The following is an 18,751-nucleotide window of genomic DNA, read 5'->3' as shown; positions in this document are numbered from 1 at the left end:
TATTATCAAATGCGCAAAAGTTTTGACTTGGGTGCCCATCAGTTCAGCAGAGGAAGTGTGGACTAGGATTCCGGAGTCTGAGTACTTTGACTGCCACTGGGTCTACCACTGGGATTTAAGAGGACGTTTAAAAAAAAAACCAAAACAACACAAAACCACCTAATCTCCCTTGGCCTTACTTTTTCCTGTTACTCAGCAGGCTATAATAGCTACGGAGGACCTTGAAATCTGAAGTTATGTGCCTTATTTTTTGCGAGGACTTAAGGCAAAGCACAGCTCCCCAGAAATCAGCGGCAAAGATCTGCGTGTAGGGAGAAATGCTAGCCCCAGGGCGCCCTAACTTCCAATCCGGGAGCAATCCAAACCCGGAGGCCGGCGGGGGACCGGGAGCTGAAGGCGGTGGTGAGATGGGAGCGGATGCTCCCGGGTGGGCTCGGACTCTGGCCGGCTGCAACTAGAGCCCGATCCGAGGTGAGCCCGGAGGCGATGAGGGACGCGCGCCTGCGGGCCCGGAGGAGTTAGGTGACGTCACCTCCAGGAGGACTCGCTTTTTCATTAATGAAACCGGCCGGCGCGGGCGCATGCGCCGCAGGCCCCCTTCCCTCTCGCTTCCCCCTCCCCTTTCCCAGCCGCGCTCTCAATCTCGAGCTCGCTCGCTCTCCCTCTCCCCGGGCCGTGGAAAGGATCCCACTTCCGGTGGGGTGTCATGGCGGCGTCTCGGACTGTGATGGCTGTGGGGAGACGGCGCTAGTGGGGAGAGCGACCAGGAGGCCCCCTCCCCTCCCCGGGCCCCCCTCCCCCGCCCCCCTTCCCCCAGCCTCCTCGCCAACGCCCCCTTCCCCTCTCCCCCTCCCGACCGGGCACAGGCCACCCATCCCCACCCCCGTGGGAACGTTCGGAGCCTGCACTCCTCAGACCCTCTCCTCGCCTCTTCCTTCACCTCAGCCCCCGCTCCCTGCCCTCTTCCCGGCCCTGGGCGCCGGCCGCCCGGTCCCTCCGCCGCCCCCCGGCTGCGGGGAGGACATGGCCGCGCACAGGCCGGTGGAATGGGTCCAGGCCGTGGTCAGCCGCTTCGACGAGCAGGTAACGGGCCCGGGGCGGGCGGGAGGTGGGAGCGGAGTGGGGGTGGGGATCGAGTGGGTGAGGGGAGGAAGGAGCGGCCGCCTCCCCCGCAGCTGCCTCGGGCTCCGGAGGCAAGGCTTGGGGGGATAAGAGGGGGTGGCCTAGGGGGGAGGTGCGGGCAAGGAGGGGACGGCTGGTGTCTTGGGCTCCCCTCTCCCTTCTCAGTCGGGGGGTGGGGGCTTTTTCCTGACCACCCCTCCGACCCTCCATCCCCTTTATCCCAGCCCTTCCGCTTGCTAATAGGGATGAGTGACCTGGGGGCGCTTTCAGGGGCTCTCCATCTGGATTTAATCATCCCCCCTACTTTTTTATTTATGAACGGAGGTGGGTAACATTTAGGGGTTTTCTCTTCCCTCAGTGGACCTCCTAAACGGGAGTGAGTAACTGAACGAACCCTAAGGCCCTTGTGTACCCCCAATAGGAGAAAGATAACATCCCGCCCCTCCCCCAGTTTCTTCTGCTTCCTCTCTTGGAGGGGGAAGAGTAGCAGAAAGCAGGGAAACACAGGTTCTTACTTTCTGCTCCATCGTCTCAGCCCGCCCGGAGAGCTCCAAGTGCACACACTGCACATCTTTTGGATGCCCCACACGGGCGGCCGCCCCCCGCCCCCACATCCTGATAAGACCAGACTGGCTTTTACATTACCCTTTGCAGTGGAAACCATGGTTCTGGTTCCCTCCTGCTTCTGAAATATTTTTCCTCCCTCCCCCCCCCCCCCCTTCCTTGGTAGTTGCAGTTTCCCCTTTTATGTTTTGCCCAGCAGTCTGAGAATGTGAATATTGCTTTCTGGAGTGGGAATCTTGAGGATTAAGCGGAGCAGAGTGAAAGGAAAGTGGGAAACGGCATCAGAACCACTGACAACAGAGAGCAAAGCCAGCTGGGAAGTGGTCCCGAAGCCGTTAATTCTGCTAGTGTGTTGTCGTTTTTTCATTTTTAACTCTCACCTCTTAGTTGACAAGAGAACTTGCATTGAGAATATCTGAGATGGAGAAAAAAAAGTTACCTAGCTTGAGGAGGCCCCTTTTTATTGCCTGAGCCCCAGACTCCTGGGGCTGATCAGAATGAATGCACCCGAAGCCTTTTGTCAGTAGGATTTAGTTTAACTTTGTGTTGCTGTTTTAAGTAGTTGGGGATCGGTCAGAAGAATGCTTTTGTAGCTGCAGTTCTAGGATGAACTTCCTGTGATGAGGAACTGCTTGAGATTGAGTCAATCTATTTTGTTTACTGGATATAATCATGAAACTGATTTAGGGAGTTGAATGGATCCATAAACAGTTTCTGACCTATCTGAACGATACTTGGGAATAGGCAGAGGAATTGAGAAGAAATTTGAGAAGAAGCTACTTAGATAAAAGAGAATTACAAAGCTGTCAAAGATTTGAAGTTCTTTCACCCATCCTTATGCTTCCAGACCAAAACGTATCTAAACCACTGTACTGCTAATCTATTTGAGGAAGTGAAATGTGACCACATATATTGGATTGTATTATTGATAGAGCCTTACGTTTAAAACTTGATAGAAAAGACTTTCTCTGTGTAATTTTTAAAAAGGATTTAAAAGGCACAGAGTTCCCAAAGGTAGACTGTGTGGATACTTTAATCTGGATGCAGGAATTTGATGGATTCACACTGCAACTATTTCCAGTTTTTTAAAGAAATTTTAATTGAAAGATAATTGCTTTATAGAATTTTGTGGTTTTCTGTCATACATACATCAGCAAGAATCAGCCATAGGTACACCCATGTCCCCTCCCTCCCAATTTTTTTAAATTAAAAGTTTTTTTTTTTTTTCCAGTTTTTAAACTTTATTTCTTTGCTTCTTACCTGTTGATCTCTAGGCTTATCTGTCACATATTGAAAACAGTTTTCTAAATTTTAAAAGAAGAATGATTTTGATTATATGCCCAGTAATGCAAGTAAATGTTTCCTTCTTTTTGTCCCCAGTGTTGAAAGACCTTATACTTTGTTGTTTGCTTTGTTAAGAATATTGTGGAATCAAACTCGCACCATCTGTTAACAATTAAGGACATAAGAATTTTAAACAAGCATTAAAAAACGATACTTTTATATTGTTATTAAAGAGAAAGATCCATAGGACAAATTATTCCTCACATTTTTCCTTTACAGGGTTAAAGCCCACTGACTTTGAAATGTGAAAGTATAAGGGTTTCGGTGTTTAACGTAAGGCACTTGTAGACATTAACTTATTATGGAATTAATACACGTTTACTTTAAATTAGAGTTTACTTTGAGTTTGGAAAGTGGGAAAAACTGAGGCTCAGAGTGGTTAAGTGACTTTTCAAGGTCACATAGCAGACCTAATAATAAGAGCCTCAGTATGAAAAGTATTGAATGCTGGACAATCAGAAATAATTTTTTCTGGTAAGTATCTCATAGGATTTGTTTTAATAATCCAAAAGTATAGTTAGGAGGGAAGAGTTTATATTGAGGGGGAAAACAACCTACATGTAGTGAGAGATATTTGAGAGTCTTCAGTATTTCAATTATGCCTAAAAGTTTAAAATTTTGAATACATTGTCTGTACTTTGTTTCACTGGGTCCAGGGGGAGTCAAGCTGCTGCTTTTTATTACAGCTAAGACTTTTTAATAAACTAGGAACCAGAGAGCATGTGCATGTCTAAAGATGGCAACTCTATTTATGATTGAATTGATGTTTTAGTTGGACTTCTAATATTTGTGGTGATAAAAGCAGAAATGCCTTACTAGCCACTGCTGATTACCTATTGTACTGTGATGGGTATTGCTCAGCAACTTGGTGCAGTAGACACAGATTAAACAGTGGTAGTGTTCATCTTGACATTGTGAGCTCAAGTCCTTGTTTCCAAGTGGGTAAAAGAGCATTCCTGTAACCTGCTGGCATTGCACCTAAGCCTAGTATTTATGGCAACTGAGCAATTCTTAACAATTTAAAAATAAGTACTTCTTCAATTAGGGATGGAACTTGTGAAGGTGGATAGCCAGAAAGCTGAGTGTGTAAAGTTATATCTTCTGCTGTTCCTTAACCTGCCTGTAGGGTGCTAAATAGTAAGTTTCTAAATTGAAATTAGTGATTTTAGGTGTGGGTGTGTAGCTTTAATTTGTGGCTCATTAGCCAGGTTACTTAAATTAGAGAGACCCTTCTTACCTGCCTCATCTAGCTTCATATGCCCAATCAATTTCTGTAGGACTTCGTTCCTGAAAGGGAGTATAGAAGAACTGGTTATATGCAGGTTTTTGTTTTAAGAAGTTGAGAAAGATACCATCAAATGATTTGTTGTAAATATACATTTTCCACATCTGATCAAGTAAAAGCGATATATAAAAAGCCAAAAAATAACATTTTAAAGAACATATTAGAGAGTAAACTCGGATTTTTTAATTTTTAATACTAGCTTATTGGTGGTTGTAAATTAAATGCTAATCGGAATGTTCTTTGAATATGTGGTATAAAACTTATGTTATAAAATGATTGGCAAGCATCTTTGAAGTAACAAACTACATATTAATTGGCCAGATAGATTTGTAAAACTTTGAAGTTGCTTTGGATTTTAAAAAAAAACAAAAACTCCTTAGCCTTGTTCTTAAAGCCTGGTCTGCCATTGTTGTAAGGCCTTATAAGTAGTTGAAAATGAATATTCTTTTGGCAAGGGGTACGGTGAGTGAGAAAAAATTGCTTATTTATTCTGGAACTCATCTTTTAAAAATGATTTCCAACTGGTCCTCAATTAGTTCTCTGTGCTCCCTCCCTCTTCCCACTTTTATCTAGCATCTAATTGAGTTTTTCTTTATGTGAGCTCCTTCCTTTTCGCCTTCAGACTAAGATTTCTTTTCTCTTAAACATTTGGTTGGTCTTGTAGCTTTCTCTGTATAGATCAGTCTTTTTCTTCCTTCTGTTGCCAGATTCCTGCCGCTTCTCGTTTATCCACCTATGTTCTCTCTAACTCTCTGAGAAAACTAGCTCTTGCCTCTTGCTTTCCTTCTGGATTGTTGCTTTCTTGAAAGTGATGCCTTCTGGCAAAACAGTGGTTTTTTGATGAACTGTAATGCCACTGTGGTGGTCCATTACCCCTGGAAACCAGTCTCCTCGAATTCCCAAGACACAATGCTGTCTTGTATGTATGCTTGCAGGTCCTTCACTCCTTGGACAGATGTGCATTTTTTGTCATATGGCCCTGCCCACCGTTGAACTGCGGTTCCTAAATGGGGGTGTGAGTTTTGTCCTGCTCTTTACAGCCTCAGTCCTCGTGCTAGCTATTAGATCTCTGTGGATCCTGTATTTCCTTTTTTGTTGGAATTGACTGGAAAAATCCGTAAGATTTCTATTCTAGTGTAAATATGTGATGGCCTTGGTACTTGTAGCAGCATCTCCCTGTGCCACAGTGGTCTGTGGGGAGCTGACCCCACTTAACCTCCCTGACGTGTTCTCATTGTGGCTCAGGGTGCACCTGTGTTGCAGGCAGGCTGGCTCAGTCTCTTCTGTGTATGTCAGGCTTACTGCTGCTTGTCTGCCTCTGTTTCTACCAGCCCCTGCCTAAATGCTTTAGTTCCTCTGTTATCTTTTTCTAATTCCTGTCCACACTTAAATGGGCAGCTCAAGCTTCATTTTCCCCATGAAGTCTTTATAGACTAAACTCACTGCATCCTCACTTCTTCATGTGCTTGTCACCTCAGGTTCTACAGAAACAACACCCTTTAAGGTGTCTCCCCTTGGAAGGGTTGATTGAACATAGCTTAGCATTATTTTCTTTTCTCTTATCTTTTTTATCAAATGGAGTGTAAACTTTCTGAAAAGCAAGAACTCTCTGTGAGAATTCTACTAATAGTCACCCCAGGGCCCAGCAGAGTTATAAGCACACACTGAGTCATTGATGGAATGTTTTTCATATGATTCTTGGTTCAAAGGTAGACTGGCTAACAGGGATGGTGATTTTGTCTTTATTTTAAATGTAAATAACTGAATTTTATTAATAATTTAGTGTTTATGGTGGCCTCCATCTTATAAGTGATATTTTAACTGGGAATAGGTTTTTAACAAAAGAAAGCTTTAAGGAGGAACTTACACCTATTTACATTTCCTCCAACAGAGCTAGCTTTTTTGAATCAAGTTTCAGATCCAATTGACTACCTTTGTGATCTTGAGATTGTCACTTACTTTTAGTGGCAAGTCTACATAAGGAAATTTTTTTTTGCGATGATCTGATAGGATAAATTAAAGGACACTTGCTCCTTGGAAGAAAAGCTATGACCAACCTAGACAGCATATTAGAAAGCAGAGACGTTACTTTGCCGACAAAGGTCCGTCTAGTGAAAGCTATGGTTTTTCCAGTAGTCATGTATGAATGTGAGAGTTGGACCATAAAGAAAGCTGAGTGCTGAATAACTGATGCTTTTGAACTATGGTGTTGGAGAAGACTCTTGGAGAAGACTGTTTTGCAAGGAGATCAAAACAGTCAATCCTAAAGGAAATCAGTCCTGAATACTCATCGGAAGGACTAATGCTGAAGTTGAAACACCAATACTTTGGCCACTTGATGCGAAGAACCGACTCATTGGAAAAGACCCTGATGCTGGGAAAGATTGAAGGCGGGAGGAGAAGGGGACGACAGAGGATGAGGTGGTTGGATGGCATCACCGACTTCGATGGACATGAGTTTGAGCAAACTCTGGGAGTCGGTGATGGATAAGGAGGCCTGGCGTGCTACAGTCCGTGGGGTCGCAAAGAGTTGGACACGACTGAGCAACTGAATTGAACTGAACTGATAGGATAATGAATGTGAAATGCTTTGAAAAGACTAAGTTAATTATCCAAGTGTAAAATTTATACATTTTCTATATAGCTGACTGATGATTGTATATTTACCAAATAAAGGAGGTTGGCTAGTCTCTGGATGTTCCCCCTTATGTACCTTGTCCAATATATACCTCAGTTTAGCGTTCATTGACAAATGCTTAGGGTACTGAGAGGGTCCTTAGGTAACCTACCATGAATGACTGTAATCTGTTTTTGTGCTTTATCATCTATTTGTGGCATGCATAATAGACGACTGTTCAGGTTTGGAAAGTGTAATAGAAAAATGTCATAAAGTGTTGTGTGGCTTGTTATATTAGATTTAATGTTGTTTTATTAGATTTTAAATACTGCTACACTTTTTATTTGACACTTTTGGCCAATAGGAAGTGAGAGTCTTAAATCTGCTGCTTTGTTGTTGTTGTTTTTTTAATGTGTTTAGCATGGAGAATTTTGCCCTTAAAGCAAAGGTTAGAGATACAACGGTAAGCATGCTTTATTTTTGCATCTTTATTCTTTACTCAGGCTGCTGTAGGGCATTTTTGTTTTATTTTCAAACTTGGTGTTATGAGGTCCTGTGTAGACTCTCTGTTGTTGCATTATAGCAACATACTTTGCAGGGTGAGCCTTGTATTAATTAAAAACGTGCTTTGCACATGTGTTCCCTAGGTCTCAGTCTGCTCTTCATTGGGGGTTTTGTGTGTATCTGTGTGTATATAAGACAGTGAACAGGGAGGGATAGGAAGGCTCATTTTTTAAAGGAAGTTTAAAGAGAAGAATGTTCTATAGAAGAAGTAGAAGGGGAGGTTTGTGGTCAGCTTAAACTGTTAAAAGGTTTAGAATCAATACTGAAGTAGAATATAGGCATCTTAAGCTCTTTCTTTGCTGAGGATTGACTTGAATTTATAAAAAGCATTGGCTTATTCTGTCTGACATCTTTAAGACTACCTCATTTTCTTGGGGGTGGAGAGGGAAAGATGAGACAAACTTTGTTTTGACCTTGAAGAATAGAAAAGTTAAAGCGTTTTTATCTTGTGATGACTGTGAATGAAGTTTAAGATTTCAGCAGTAAGATTTCTGTTTCATGCTTTGTGGTAGAGCCTTCAGTAAACAGAGCACACTCAGAGGTTGTGCTGAAGAGAATTTTAACACTGTACAATATAAATAACTGGAATTGATAGTGCCTCCAGTAAACTCTCTTTAGCTACCTGCAGTCGATGGCATATTTGACCACTTCAGATGTTATATGGCTGAGATATAGTTATATTCTTTGGTTTTCTGAGAGTGGCTTTTGAACCATTGACTATATCATCAAAAGGGCTTCTGTTGAGAGAAGAAAGCCCCAAGGTAATATGGAATGCCATCCTGTTATAATGAAGAATTGGAATTATCCTCTAGACTTTACATATTTTTGCTATAAATGGTACTAATTACTTTGCAGTAGCAATAACTTGAGGTGCAGACTTCCAGATTGCGTATTTTCTTTAAACCACAGCCTGGCACTCTTTTGGTTTGGCTTAGGGTTGCCACTGTAGTCGACAAGCTGTTGCCTGCCCCTATTCATATTTTATAGTTTGGAGTGTCTTAGCCTGTTGAATTTCAGAGAACTTAAAACTTTTTCTTGTGATATCCTTACTCCTTCCACTTCACATCCCCCAAGCAGGGTGTTGTGTCTAGTGCAAGAGGCATGAATATTTACTAAATAGCAGGACATTTAGAAATTTACTTTAAAGGACTTTTATTTATTTTCAATCATAGTTTTATATCCAGATGATGGCCTTGTGAGTAATTATGGGTCATAACAACCTCAAGCGACCCTTTTCCATCTAATTGTTGACAGCTTACCTTGGATAGTCCTCGTAGTAATTTGGGCATGAGAAAACCCCTCTTATTGTCTCAAATTTGTGATGACAGTCAATAGCTCTTTCTCTTACTACACAGTATACTGAGCAGTTTTCAGTGTGACCTTGGGCAAGTCAGCCTCTCTGAACTTGAGTTTTCTGGTTGCATCTGTAAGCTGGGGATAATACCTGGCTTTACTTACATCATGGGCTTGTTTAGTGTCTTGGGTATGAATATTTTATGTGAAAGGAAGCTGTAAATAATGATAAAAATGTATTATCATAATTATTATCCTGTGTAGCATTTTTTCTCTTTATAGTTTGGTGATTATTATTATTTCTATAATGCGTGGAAAAACAAGCTAGAGAAGCAAAGCAACTTGTTCATTATCATATGACATGTGATTGAGTTTAAACTAGGGTGTGGGTGTCTTAATCCTTAGAGCAGTAACTTTCAATAAATAGAGCTTTACAAAAAAGGTCTAAATTTTGTGAACAGATAGCACAAATATTTTAAAGAGAGGAAAGTATTATTGCTTCTTCACTCAAAAATAACATGTTTTATGTTCTTAAGAGAGAATCTTTTATGTTCGTAAGAGAGTTCATAAGGAAATCTTTTTGATTGGTCATGTGTTAGACATACCTTTTAAGCATTGTATGTATACCAATTTCATTGTTTATCATTCTTTTCACCTTATCAAAACTTCTCAGGCTGTTAGTGGAAGTCGTAACATTGTTCCCCTTTTATTTTTAGTTTTATGACATTTTATAACTCACTGCAGATTTTTAGGTGAAGCGAGCTGGATTGTGAAGGTGAGAGTGTAGAATTTGTGAGAATACCAACAGGAATGTATAGTTATAAATATGAGAGTTATGTTTTTATTTGATTCTTTTATCTGGTATTTCACAGTTAAGTTTTGTAAAGTTGGTTTTCATACTCTTAAGAACATTCCATTGAGGATTTGATCAAATTTGAAGGCACCCTTTTAACCTTTGGTTGGATTTGAGTGCCTTGTTCTGTTGGATTCCTGAGCCTGTCTTTCTCTTTGCCCATCTGCTTTCCTTCCTCTGTCTGCTTTTTGAAACCCCTCACCCCCAGCAACAACTTTCACATCATTCACTTTGTCTTTTGGAGTACCTTTCCAAATCTTTTGTCCTCATCAGTGCCTTTCACGTCTGTCCCAGCTCAGGGCTGGGAAGATGTTTTGCCTTTATCCTCTAGGCAGATCATCTTCCTTTTGGGTAATGGACTAACGGGGAAAGACAAGAAGCGTTTGTATTTCCTGTGATGTTTCAATTTTTGGCCTCTGATAACTGAATTTGCAATAGGGAATGGGAGAGAGAGAAGGTGTTGTTTTGGTCAGATGTTGGCAACAAAGATCAGTGAAGACCTGTGTTCTGGTTTCTGCCCTGACACAAACTACCTTGACTGTATTAATGTATCTTAATTCTGAGCTATTTGGTTTATCTGTTAAACAGGAAAAATATAATGTCTAAAACTTTTCTAATTCTTAAAATGGATTGATTTCTATTTCCTTTTTTTTTTAAGCCAGTCCTCTGACTGAAAAAATAATTCCAGTCACTAATTGGTTAGTTACAGATAGTTAGAAGGAATCTGAGATTATTTAAATCCACTTCTGCAATAGCCCTGACAGATGACTGTTCAGTCTCTCAGTCAGTACAGCTCAGTTGCTCGATTGTGTCTGACTCTTTGCAATCCCATGGACTGCAGCATGCCAGGCTTCTTTGTCCATCACCAACTCCCAGAGCTTGCTCAAACTCATGTCCATTGAGTAGGTGATGCCATCCAACCATCTCATCCTCTGTCGTCCCCTTCTCCTCCTGCTTTCAATCTTACCCAGCATCAGGATCTTTTCCAGTGAGTCAGTTCTTCCCATCAGGTGGCCAGAGTATTGGAGTTTCAGCTTTAGCATCAGTCCTTCCGATGACTATTCAGGACTGATTTCCTTCAGGATGGACTGGTTGGATCTCCTTGTAGTCCAAGGGACTCTCAAAAGTCTTCTCCAACACCACAGTTCAAAAGCATCAATTCTTCGGTGCTCAGCTTTCTTTATAGTCCAACTCTCCATCTGTAAACTCTCACACCTTAAATTCTAGTAAGAGAGAAGGATGAAAAGAAAATTATGGTGAATGTTATGATGAATGTGTAGGATACAATGGGAGTGGGTAAGAGGAGCCCTTCATTTAGCCTGGGCAGTCAAGGAGAACTTGACAGAAAGTGAAGCCTGGACTGAGCTGTCAGTCATGTAGGTTCTGGCATGCCTTACTAAAATGTTGAAACCCTTGTTTGAAGGTTTTGGGTGAATGTAATTTCATCTGATGGCTTATGCTTTAGTAGGAGCGGTTGAAGAATATAATAAAGGGAAATACACAATGCCGTACCATAGGAGGTAGAAAAAGAATGGGATCTAAATGCAGGCGGTGAATTTAGAGACTGAGATGGCAGAGAAGGAAGCAGTGGATTTGGTTTATAATAGCTGTTGGAGTAAATGAGAGAGAGAGTGCAGTTTAATGACATTTAGCAGTACTGGGCAGTGTTAAGGATTCAGCTGGTTTTGGAGACAATGTCTTTGTTATGGTTTTAGTCACTAGAAGAGATCAAGGAATGTTGAGGACCAGATGTTGGATAGGTGGTCCACCTTGACATTGAAGTCACCCAGATCCAGGTTCCCAGATTTAGCAGATAGAAATAATGGATGCCCAGTTAAATGTGAATTTCAGATAATAAATATTTCCCAGTTGCATGGGATATACTAAAAATACTACTCATGTTTTTTTGAAAATTCAGGTTTAATTGGGAGTCCTGTGTTTTATCAAGCAACACTAACCTGGATGGTGGTCGATGTGTGAAGTTGAGGAAAAACAGCCAGGAGTCAGTTTGTTTTGGTGATGGGGGAAGTATCTAGAAAATTGGTAGGTGATGGTGACAAGGTTTGTTAGTGAGTAGCACATGAGTCATGAGCCTCAAGGAAGAGTGGGGCGAGTTGAAAAGTTTGGCCTCCTAAAGTCTTCTATTCACTGTTCCTAATTGTCTTCTCTGTAACGCTTCAGAGTGTTTGTCTTTTTAGTTTAAAAATGTTTGAAGACAAATCTTAAGTATTCCTCAGGGTTGTTCCCCCCCCCCATATATTATTCATTCAATTATTTTTTATAGAACACATCATGAAGTATTTCACTGTCATGGTGCTTTTTTCTCTTGGTGCAGTTGGTGGTCAGTATTCAGGCATATCATTTGTCATCTTTTTTCTAAGTATTTTTTATCTGAGGGTATTATTTGAGTCTTTAAAAAAGAAGGCTTAAAAAATGCTGAGCTCAGGTGCTTTGTATTTTTGGTATTCATCTGATTACTGGTACAGTTAACCTAACAAAGAGCATGCATGTGCCTGTGTATTTTTTTAAAAAAGCTTTTTTATGCAAAGTTTTAAACGTACAAAAATAGATGATTATAAATGAAGCCCCATGTACCCATTACCCTGCTTCTACTTAGTTTTGTTTCATCGATATTCCTACCCATTTCCTGCTCAGCTTCTCTTCATTATTTTGAAGCAATCCCAATTCTCATTTCTGCATGACTTATTCTTAACTCATGCTGACTTTGAGAGCTTCGTGATAGAAAAACAGTACTCAATGGGGAAGACTTGAGTTTGCATCCTAACTGCTGAGGAGTGAGTTAACCTTGGTGAGAGTCAAGCTGAGTGTTTTGAAGAGTGAATGTGAGGGTGGGGAGGAGACACGGTGCTGCCTGCCCTTTTTCATAGGGCTCTGCAAATCGAAGTAACTGAGGTAATGTATATGAAGGTAGTCTGTAAACTTGCTTCAGGAAGGTAAGATTTCGTTATTAGTAAACACTGCTTCCTTCTCTTAAGTGCTTAAAAGTCATCTGCATAGTAATCAGTCCTAGAATTATTTGGGTGTTGACATTAAATTAAGGTCATAGTCCTGAAATGACCTTTTCACCTTTATCCATCCCTGCATTTTGAGACACCATCTTCTCTTTCCTAGTCTTATTTTTCGTGAGTTCTCAAAGTTCACTGACAGCACTCCCCTTGTCACATTTCAGAATTTTCATCTCTGCCCTTGGATTAATTCATATACACTTGAATTCAGATAAAGCAGGTAGGTGGGGTTTATGCTGTATTTTAGGTGTTTGGCTGGCTGGCAAAAATGCTCTTTTTAAATATGAAAATAATATTGTTTTCTGCTAAAACAGAAGTGAAATTGAATTGTATAGTTCTATTTTCAGTCTCCTATTGGTATTATATTGTTGTTGTTGTTTAGTCGCTCAGTCGTATCCGACTCTTTTGCAACCCCATGAACTGCGGGGATTTCCCAGACGGGAATACTGGAGTGGGTTGCCACTTCCTTCTCCAGGGGATCTTCCAGACCCAGGGGCCAAACCCATGTCTCCTGCATTGGCAGGCGGATTCTTTACCACTGAGCCACCAGTGAAGCCCATTTGGTATTATACCATGCACTCTTAACTAAAGATTCTTGTCTTTCCTTCCTCGTTGTCTTGATCTTAATATATTTTAATATATAATATGCATAACATTTAAGTATATTTAATACATTTAATAATATATTTATAATATATACACATATAAAATATATTTACAGTGTATTTAATATATGAAGGCTTCACATATTTATTTTAGCATCTTCAAAGTCTTTAGTGATTCTGAACTTTTAACTTTTTATATTCATATATTGGTTTGTCTGTTATGTGTAGTCTATGTTCTTTGTCAAATGCCCTTATCAGTACTCTGCTAGGGATGGGGGAGAGGAGGAACAGGCACAATAGTTTCTTTATTTTTATTTTGTTGGCCATGTTGGGCGACTTGCAGGATTTTAGTTCCCCAACCAAGCTTTGAACCCATGCCATGGCAGTGAAAGTCTGGAATTCTTACCACTAGGCCACCGTGGAACTCCCACATTAGCTTTTTTAGAAATGTCAGCTTTACTGGGATCACTTAAGACTCTTGTAAAGTACAGATTTCCTGACCACACTGAACATCTAAGGGAGACCTTGCATACTGCAGTTCATGGGGTCACAAAGAGTCGGACACAACTTAGCAACTGAACAACAACAATGACAACAACAACTGATTATCTATGAGTTCTAGAGGTATTGACAGTGAGTTATAGTTTAAAAACTCTCCCCAAATCATTCTGATGTTTAGCTGGGCTTATGAATGACTATTATGGTATTGCAGAGAGACTTCAGCTGCTGGGTAGTATTTAGTAGGTCATCTATACCACTGCAACAAGTAGAAAAAACTGAACTTTTAAAATTGTATTTCAAAAAATATTGGAGGACTGTAGAAGTAATGATGACTAGATTAATTAAAATTAATTAAAAAATTCCAGATATAGAAGAGCCCTTTGTAAGGTGAGAAGAAAATTGCTAACATTTGCTGATTCTGGACACAGACTGAAGAAAAGAATAAACTGGAGGTGAACTGAATCTTGCTAAAATTTCAGCATAGTCCTGACACATTTCAGTTCATGAAATAGACTGTAATGGTTGTTCTCTCTCATCCCTTTTGTGTAATGGAGTAGATGGAGAATGCTCACTGGAAAGATATATTCTGGGGTTCCTGAGGCTCTTTCATTTACCATACCCAGTGTACAGTGAGCCGTTTCTAAAAATCTGAAAAGGTGGAAAACTGTGATCCAGAATCCAGAAGAAAAATAAATGACAGACGTAGAAAGTGTTAGTCACTCAGTCATGTCCCAACTCTTTGTGACCCCTTGGACTGTTGCCCGCCAGACTCTTCTGTCCATGGGATTCTCCAGGCAAGAATACTGGAGTGGGTTGCCATTTCCTTCTCCAGGGGGTCTTCCAGAGCCAGGAATTGAACCCACATCCCTTGCGTCTCTGGCATTGGCAGGCAGGTTCTTTACCACTGAGCCACCTGGCACTGCCTGGTAATTGAAATTATCAGATGGGGACTTTAACCATAATATGCTAAAGAAAATATAGGAAAAAGTGGAGAATCTATAGAGAGTTAGAATTCATGAAAAGGAATTAAATGGATATTTTGGGAATGAAAAATCAGTTGCTGAAGTCTGTCATTTATATGTTAATGAGTAAACTTTGATGCAGAACCCTAGGCTCTCAATCTACCCCTTGCCTTACTCTTCATTTACCTAAAAGAGGGAAAACAGGTCAACTGAATATAAACCATTGAAGTTCTGTGAGAGCAGGGATTGTGGCTGTCTTTTCACTGCTGTGTTCCCAGCACTTAGTACAGTGCCTGGCACATTAAAAATAAAAAAAAGCATGACAAAAAGCCCACAGTAACTGAAATTAATTATTCATCGGATGGATTTAATAGCAGGTTGTATCAATAAAAGACAAGAATAAAGACAATAGAAAGTATCCAGTTTGAAACACAGGAAGAAAAAAAAATGGAAAAAGTGGGACAGAACAAAGCAGTAGTAGTGAAAGTTTGAATAAGGTATGGGACTTCCTTAGCGATCCAGTAGTTAAAACTCTGTCCTTCAACTGCAGGGTTTGATTCCTGTTTGGGGAACTAAGATCCCACATGCTGTGTGGTGCAGCCTCCAGAAAAGAAAAAAAAAAATGTTGAATAATGTGTTTGGAGATCCAGAAGTAGAGACTTAGCATGGGAGCCGATATTTGAAGAGATATGGTAAGGCATTTTCCAAAATTGATGAAGGACATCAACCTATACATTTAAGTAGCTTAGCAAACTCCAGGCGGTATAAATACAAAGAAAAATACACTCAGATGTATCTTAACTGTTGAAAACTATAGAGACAAAGAAACTCTCAGAAGCAACTGGATGGGAAAAAAATAACGTTACTTTCAAAGAAACTAATATAAACGATGGCTGAATTTTGAACACAACCGAGGAAACTGGAAAATTATGGAATGACATTTTTTCTGAACAAAAAAGCTGCCAAGTTAAAATTCTATTCCCAGCAGAAATATCCATCAGAAATGAAGGTGAAATAAAGACATTTTTAGACAAAAGCTGAAAGAATTAACCACCAGCAGACCTGCTCTGTAAGACTTACTAAAGAAGGTTCTTTACATAGAGGGGAAACATCTCAAGTGGAGGAATAAAACTATAGGAAATAATAAAGGGCACCCAGTTGGGTGTGAAATTAGTAAATATACGCCCTCTATGAATAAATATGCAAAAACTGCCTCTTTCTCCCCCCCATCCTCCCTTCCCCCCCTGTTCTTAGGAACTTTAATTTAGCAATTTTATTTTTTTATTCTAGAATGATAGAAATTCTATAGCTTTATTAAAGTAACAACGTACAATTAACAAATAAACTTCATATATTAAAAATGTACAATTTGATGACTTTTGTGTTAACAGCACCATGATCAGGATAATGAATGTGTGTGTCTCCTGCAGAAGTTTCCTCTGGCCTCCATAATTCATTCCCTACCTCCATCCCATTTCTGGGCAGCTGCTGAGCTGTTTTTCTCGATATTTATTCATTCACTTGTTGGGTAGATACTTGGGTTGCTCCAGTTTTAGCTATTGCAAATGATGTCCTGAGGATTCCTGTATGCAACTTTGTGTGGATGTCTTGAGTAAATAATTACAGAGAAGTAGAATGGCTGGGTCATATCATGGGTATATATTTCACTTTTATTTTCTTTTAATTTATTATTATTATTTTTCAAATTTGTTTTTGACTGCTCTGGTTCCTGCCCCTGGGCTTTCTCTTGTTGCAGCCGGTGTGGGTTGGGGGTGTACTCTTCTTGGTAGTGTGCTGACTTCTAATTGCTGTGGCTTCTCTTGTTGTAGAGGACAGGCTTTAGAGCTTGGGCTTGGTAGTTGTAGTTGTGACACATGGGCTTAGTTGCTCCAAGTCATGTGGGGTCTTCCAAGACCAAGGATTGAACCCGTGTTCCCTGCGTTGGTAGGTGGATTTTTAACTGCTGGATCACCAGGGAAGTCACACATATTTAACTTTTTAAGAAGCTTTCAATTTTTCTTTTCCAAAGTGATTGTCATTTTACAGCAGTCTATGAGGATTCCAATTGTTCCACATCCTTGCCAACATTTGTTTCCTTAAAAAAATTTTTTTTAACTAAAAAAATTTTTAATTACACCCATCCAGTGGGTATGAAATGATGTATCATTCTGGTTTTGATTTGCATTTCCCTAAGGACTAATGAACATCTTTTCATGCACTTATTTACCAGCTGAATATTTTCCTTGACGAAGTGTATATTTGGATCCTCTGCCCAGTTTTTAAAAATTGTTTCTTTTAAATTATAGAGTTTTTAGAGCTTGTAATATAAACTAAATGTAAATCTTTTACAAGATATGTAGTTTGCAAATATTTTCTCCCAGTTTCTGACTTGCTTTGTTTTTTGCTTTTTTTTCTTCTCAGTCTTGAAAGCAGGTGTTCTTAATTTTGTTAAAGTGCAAATTATCAATTTTTCTAAATAAGAAAAGGATTATATTATTGATGGTGTATCTAAGAAACCTTTGTCTAATGTAAGTTCACCGAGATTTTTCTCCTGTGTTTTCTTCTTTTAGGTTTGATGCTTAGGTCTGTGACTCACTTTTAGTTAATTTTTGTACTTGGTGTGATTCTGTATGCCTACTGTTTTGCCAGTCTACAGTCTTGATTATTATAGCTTTATAGTAAATTTGAAATCAGATATGGTAAATCCTCCAAGTTTGTTGTTTTTTCTCAAGAATAAGTTGGTATAGATAGTTTGCAAAGAGGAACAATCAAAAGCTTTGTCCCTCCTCTAGTCTTAACAGGATTTCTTCAGTGTACACTAGGTAGGGCCTTAACAAGAAGCCAGGTAGCAAAGGAGAAATGTAGTTTGCATAGTAGCTCCACCATCAGAAAACAAGGTATAGAAGGATAGATGTGAACATGAGAGGCAGTAACTTAGCAATTGGCACAGTCCTCTCCTTTGGCTACTTAGCAGGCATATATGCCTTTATACAGATACTTGATCTTGTGTACAGAAGACAAATACTCTGTGCTTTTGCCTAATAAGATGGAAGTCTCCTTTTTAAAAATGAAGATGTTCTTACCTTCTTCCCAAAGTGGGAAGCAAAATCCCAATACTTGTTGTATCCATCTGTTGGTGACATTCACATATTCCACATTTAGGCTATGTTAATTATATCTCAGATTTGTAGTCCTATCTGAATATCATGCTACCTAAAGACTAAATAAATAAAGACTAAACATCTACTTCTGTTTTACTGACTACACCAATGCCTTAAAATTCTTCAAGAGATGGGAATACCAGACAACCTGCCTCCTGAGAAGTCTGTATGCAGGTCAAGAATCAACAGTTAGAACCAGACACGGAACAATGGACTGGTTCCAAATTGGGAAAGGAGTACATCAAGGCTGTATATTGTTACCCTGCTTATTTAACTTACATGCAGAGTACATCCTGCGAAATGCTGGACTGGATGAAGCCCAAGCTGGAATCAAGATTACAGGGAGAAATATCAATAACCTCAGATGTATAGATGATACCACCCTTATGGCATAAAGCGAAGAGGAACTGAAGAGCCTCTTGATGAAAGTGAAAAGAGGAGAGTGAAAAAACTGGCTTAAAACTCAACATTCAAAAAACTAAGATTATGGCATCTGGTCCCATCACTTCATGACAGGTGGATGGGGAAACAGTGGAAACAGTGAGAGACTTTATTTTCTTGGGCTGCAAAATCATTGCAGATGGTAACTGCAGCCATGAAATTAAAAGATGCTTGGTCCTTGGAAGAAAAGCTATGACTAACCTAGATAGCATATTAAAAAATAGAGACATTACTTTGCTGACAAAAGGTTCGTCTACTGAAAGCTATGGTTTTTCCAGTAGTCATGTATGGATGTGAGAGTTGGACTACAAAGAAAGCTGAATGTCGAAGAATTGATGCTTTTGAGCTGTGGTGTTGGAGAAGACTCTTGAGAGTCCCTTGGACTGCAGGGAGATCCAACCAGTCCATCCTAA

General features: G+C 40.0%; 1 protein-coding gene across 2 annotated transcripts in view; it reads left to right on the top strand.

Annotated features, from left to right (window-relative positions):
• Positions 1 to 1,023: 1,023 nt before the first annotated feature.
• NF1 (neurofibromin 1) overlaps positions 1,024 to 18,751 on the top strand; it is a 248,098-nt gene continuing 230,370 nt past the window's right edge. For both annotated transcript variants that reach the window (XM_068978214.1, XM_068978213.1), the window contains exon 1: positions 1,024 to 1,083. In XM_068978214.1, the coding sequence (XP_068834315.1) occupies positions 1,024 to 1,083 (60 nt within the window). The remainder of the gene's footprint in view (positions 1,084 to 18,751) is intronic.

Source organism: Capricornis sumatraensis, chromosome 8, assembly GCF_032405125.1.
Source record: "Capricornis sumatraensis isolate serow.1 chromosome 8, serow.2, whole genome shotgun sequence".
NCBI lineage: Eukaryota > Metazoa > Chordata > Mammalia > Artiodactyla > Bovidae > Capricornis > Capricornis sumatraensis.
The sequence above is the reverse complement of the archived record's forward strand: the minus strand, read 5'-3'. Positions and strand labels throughout refer to the sequence as shown.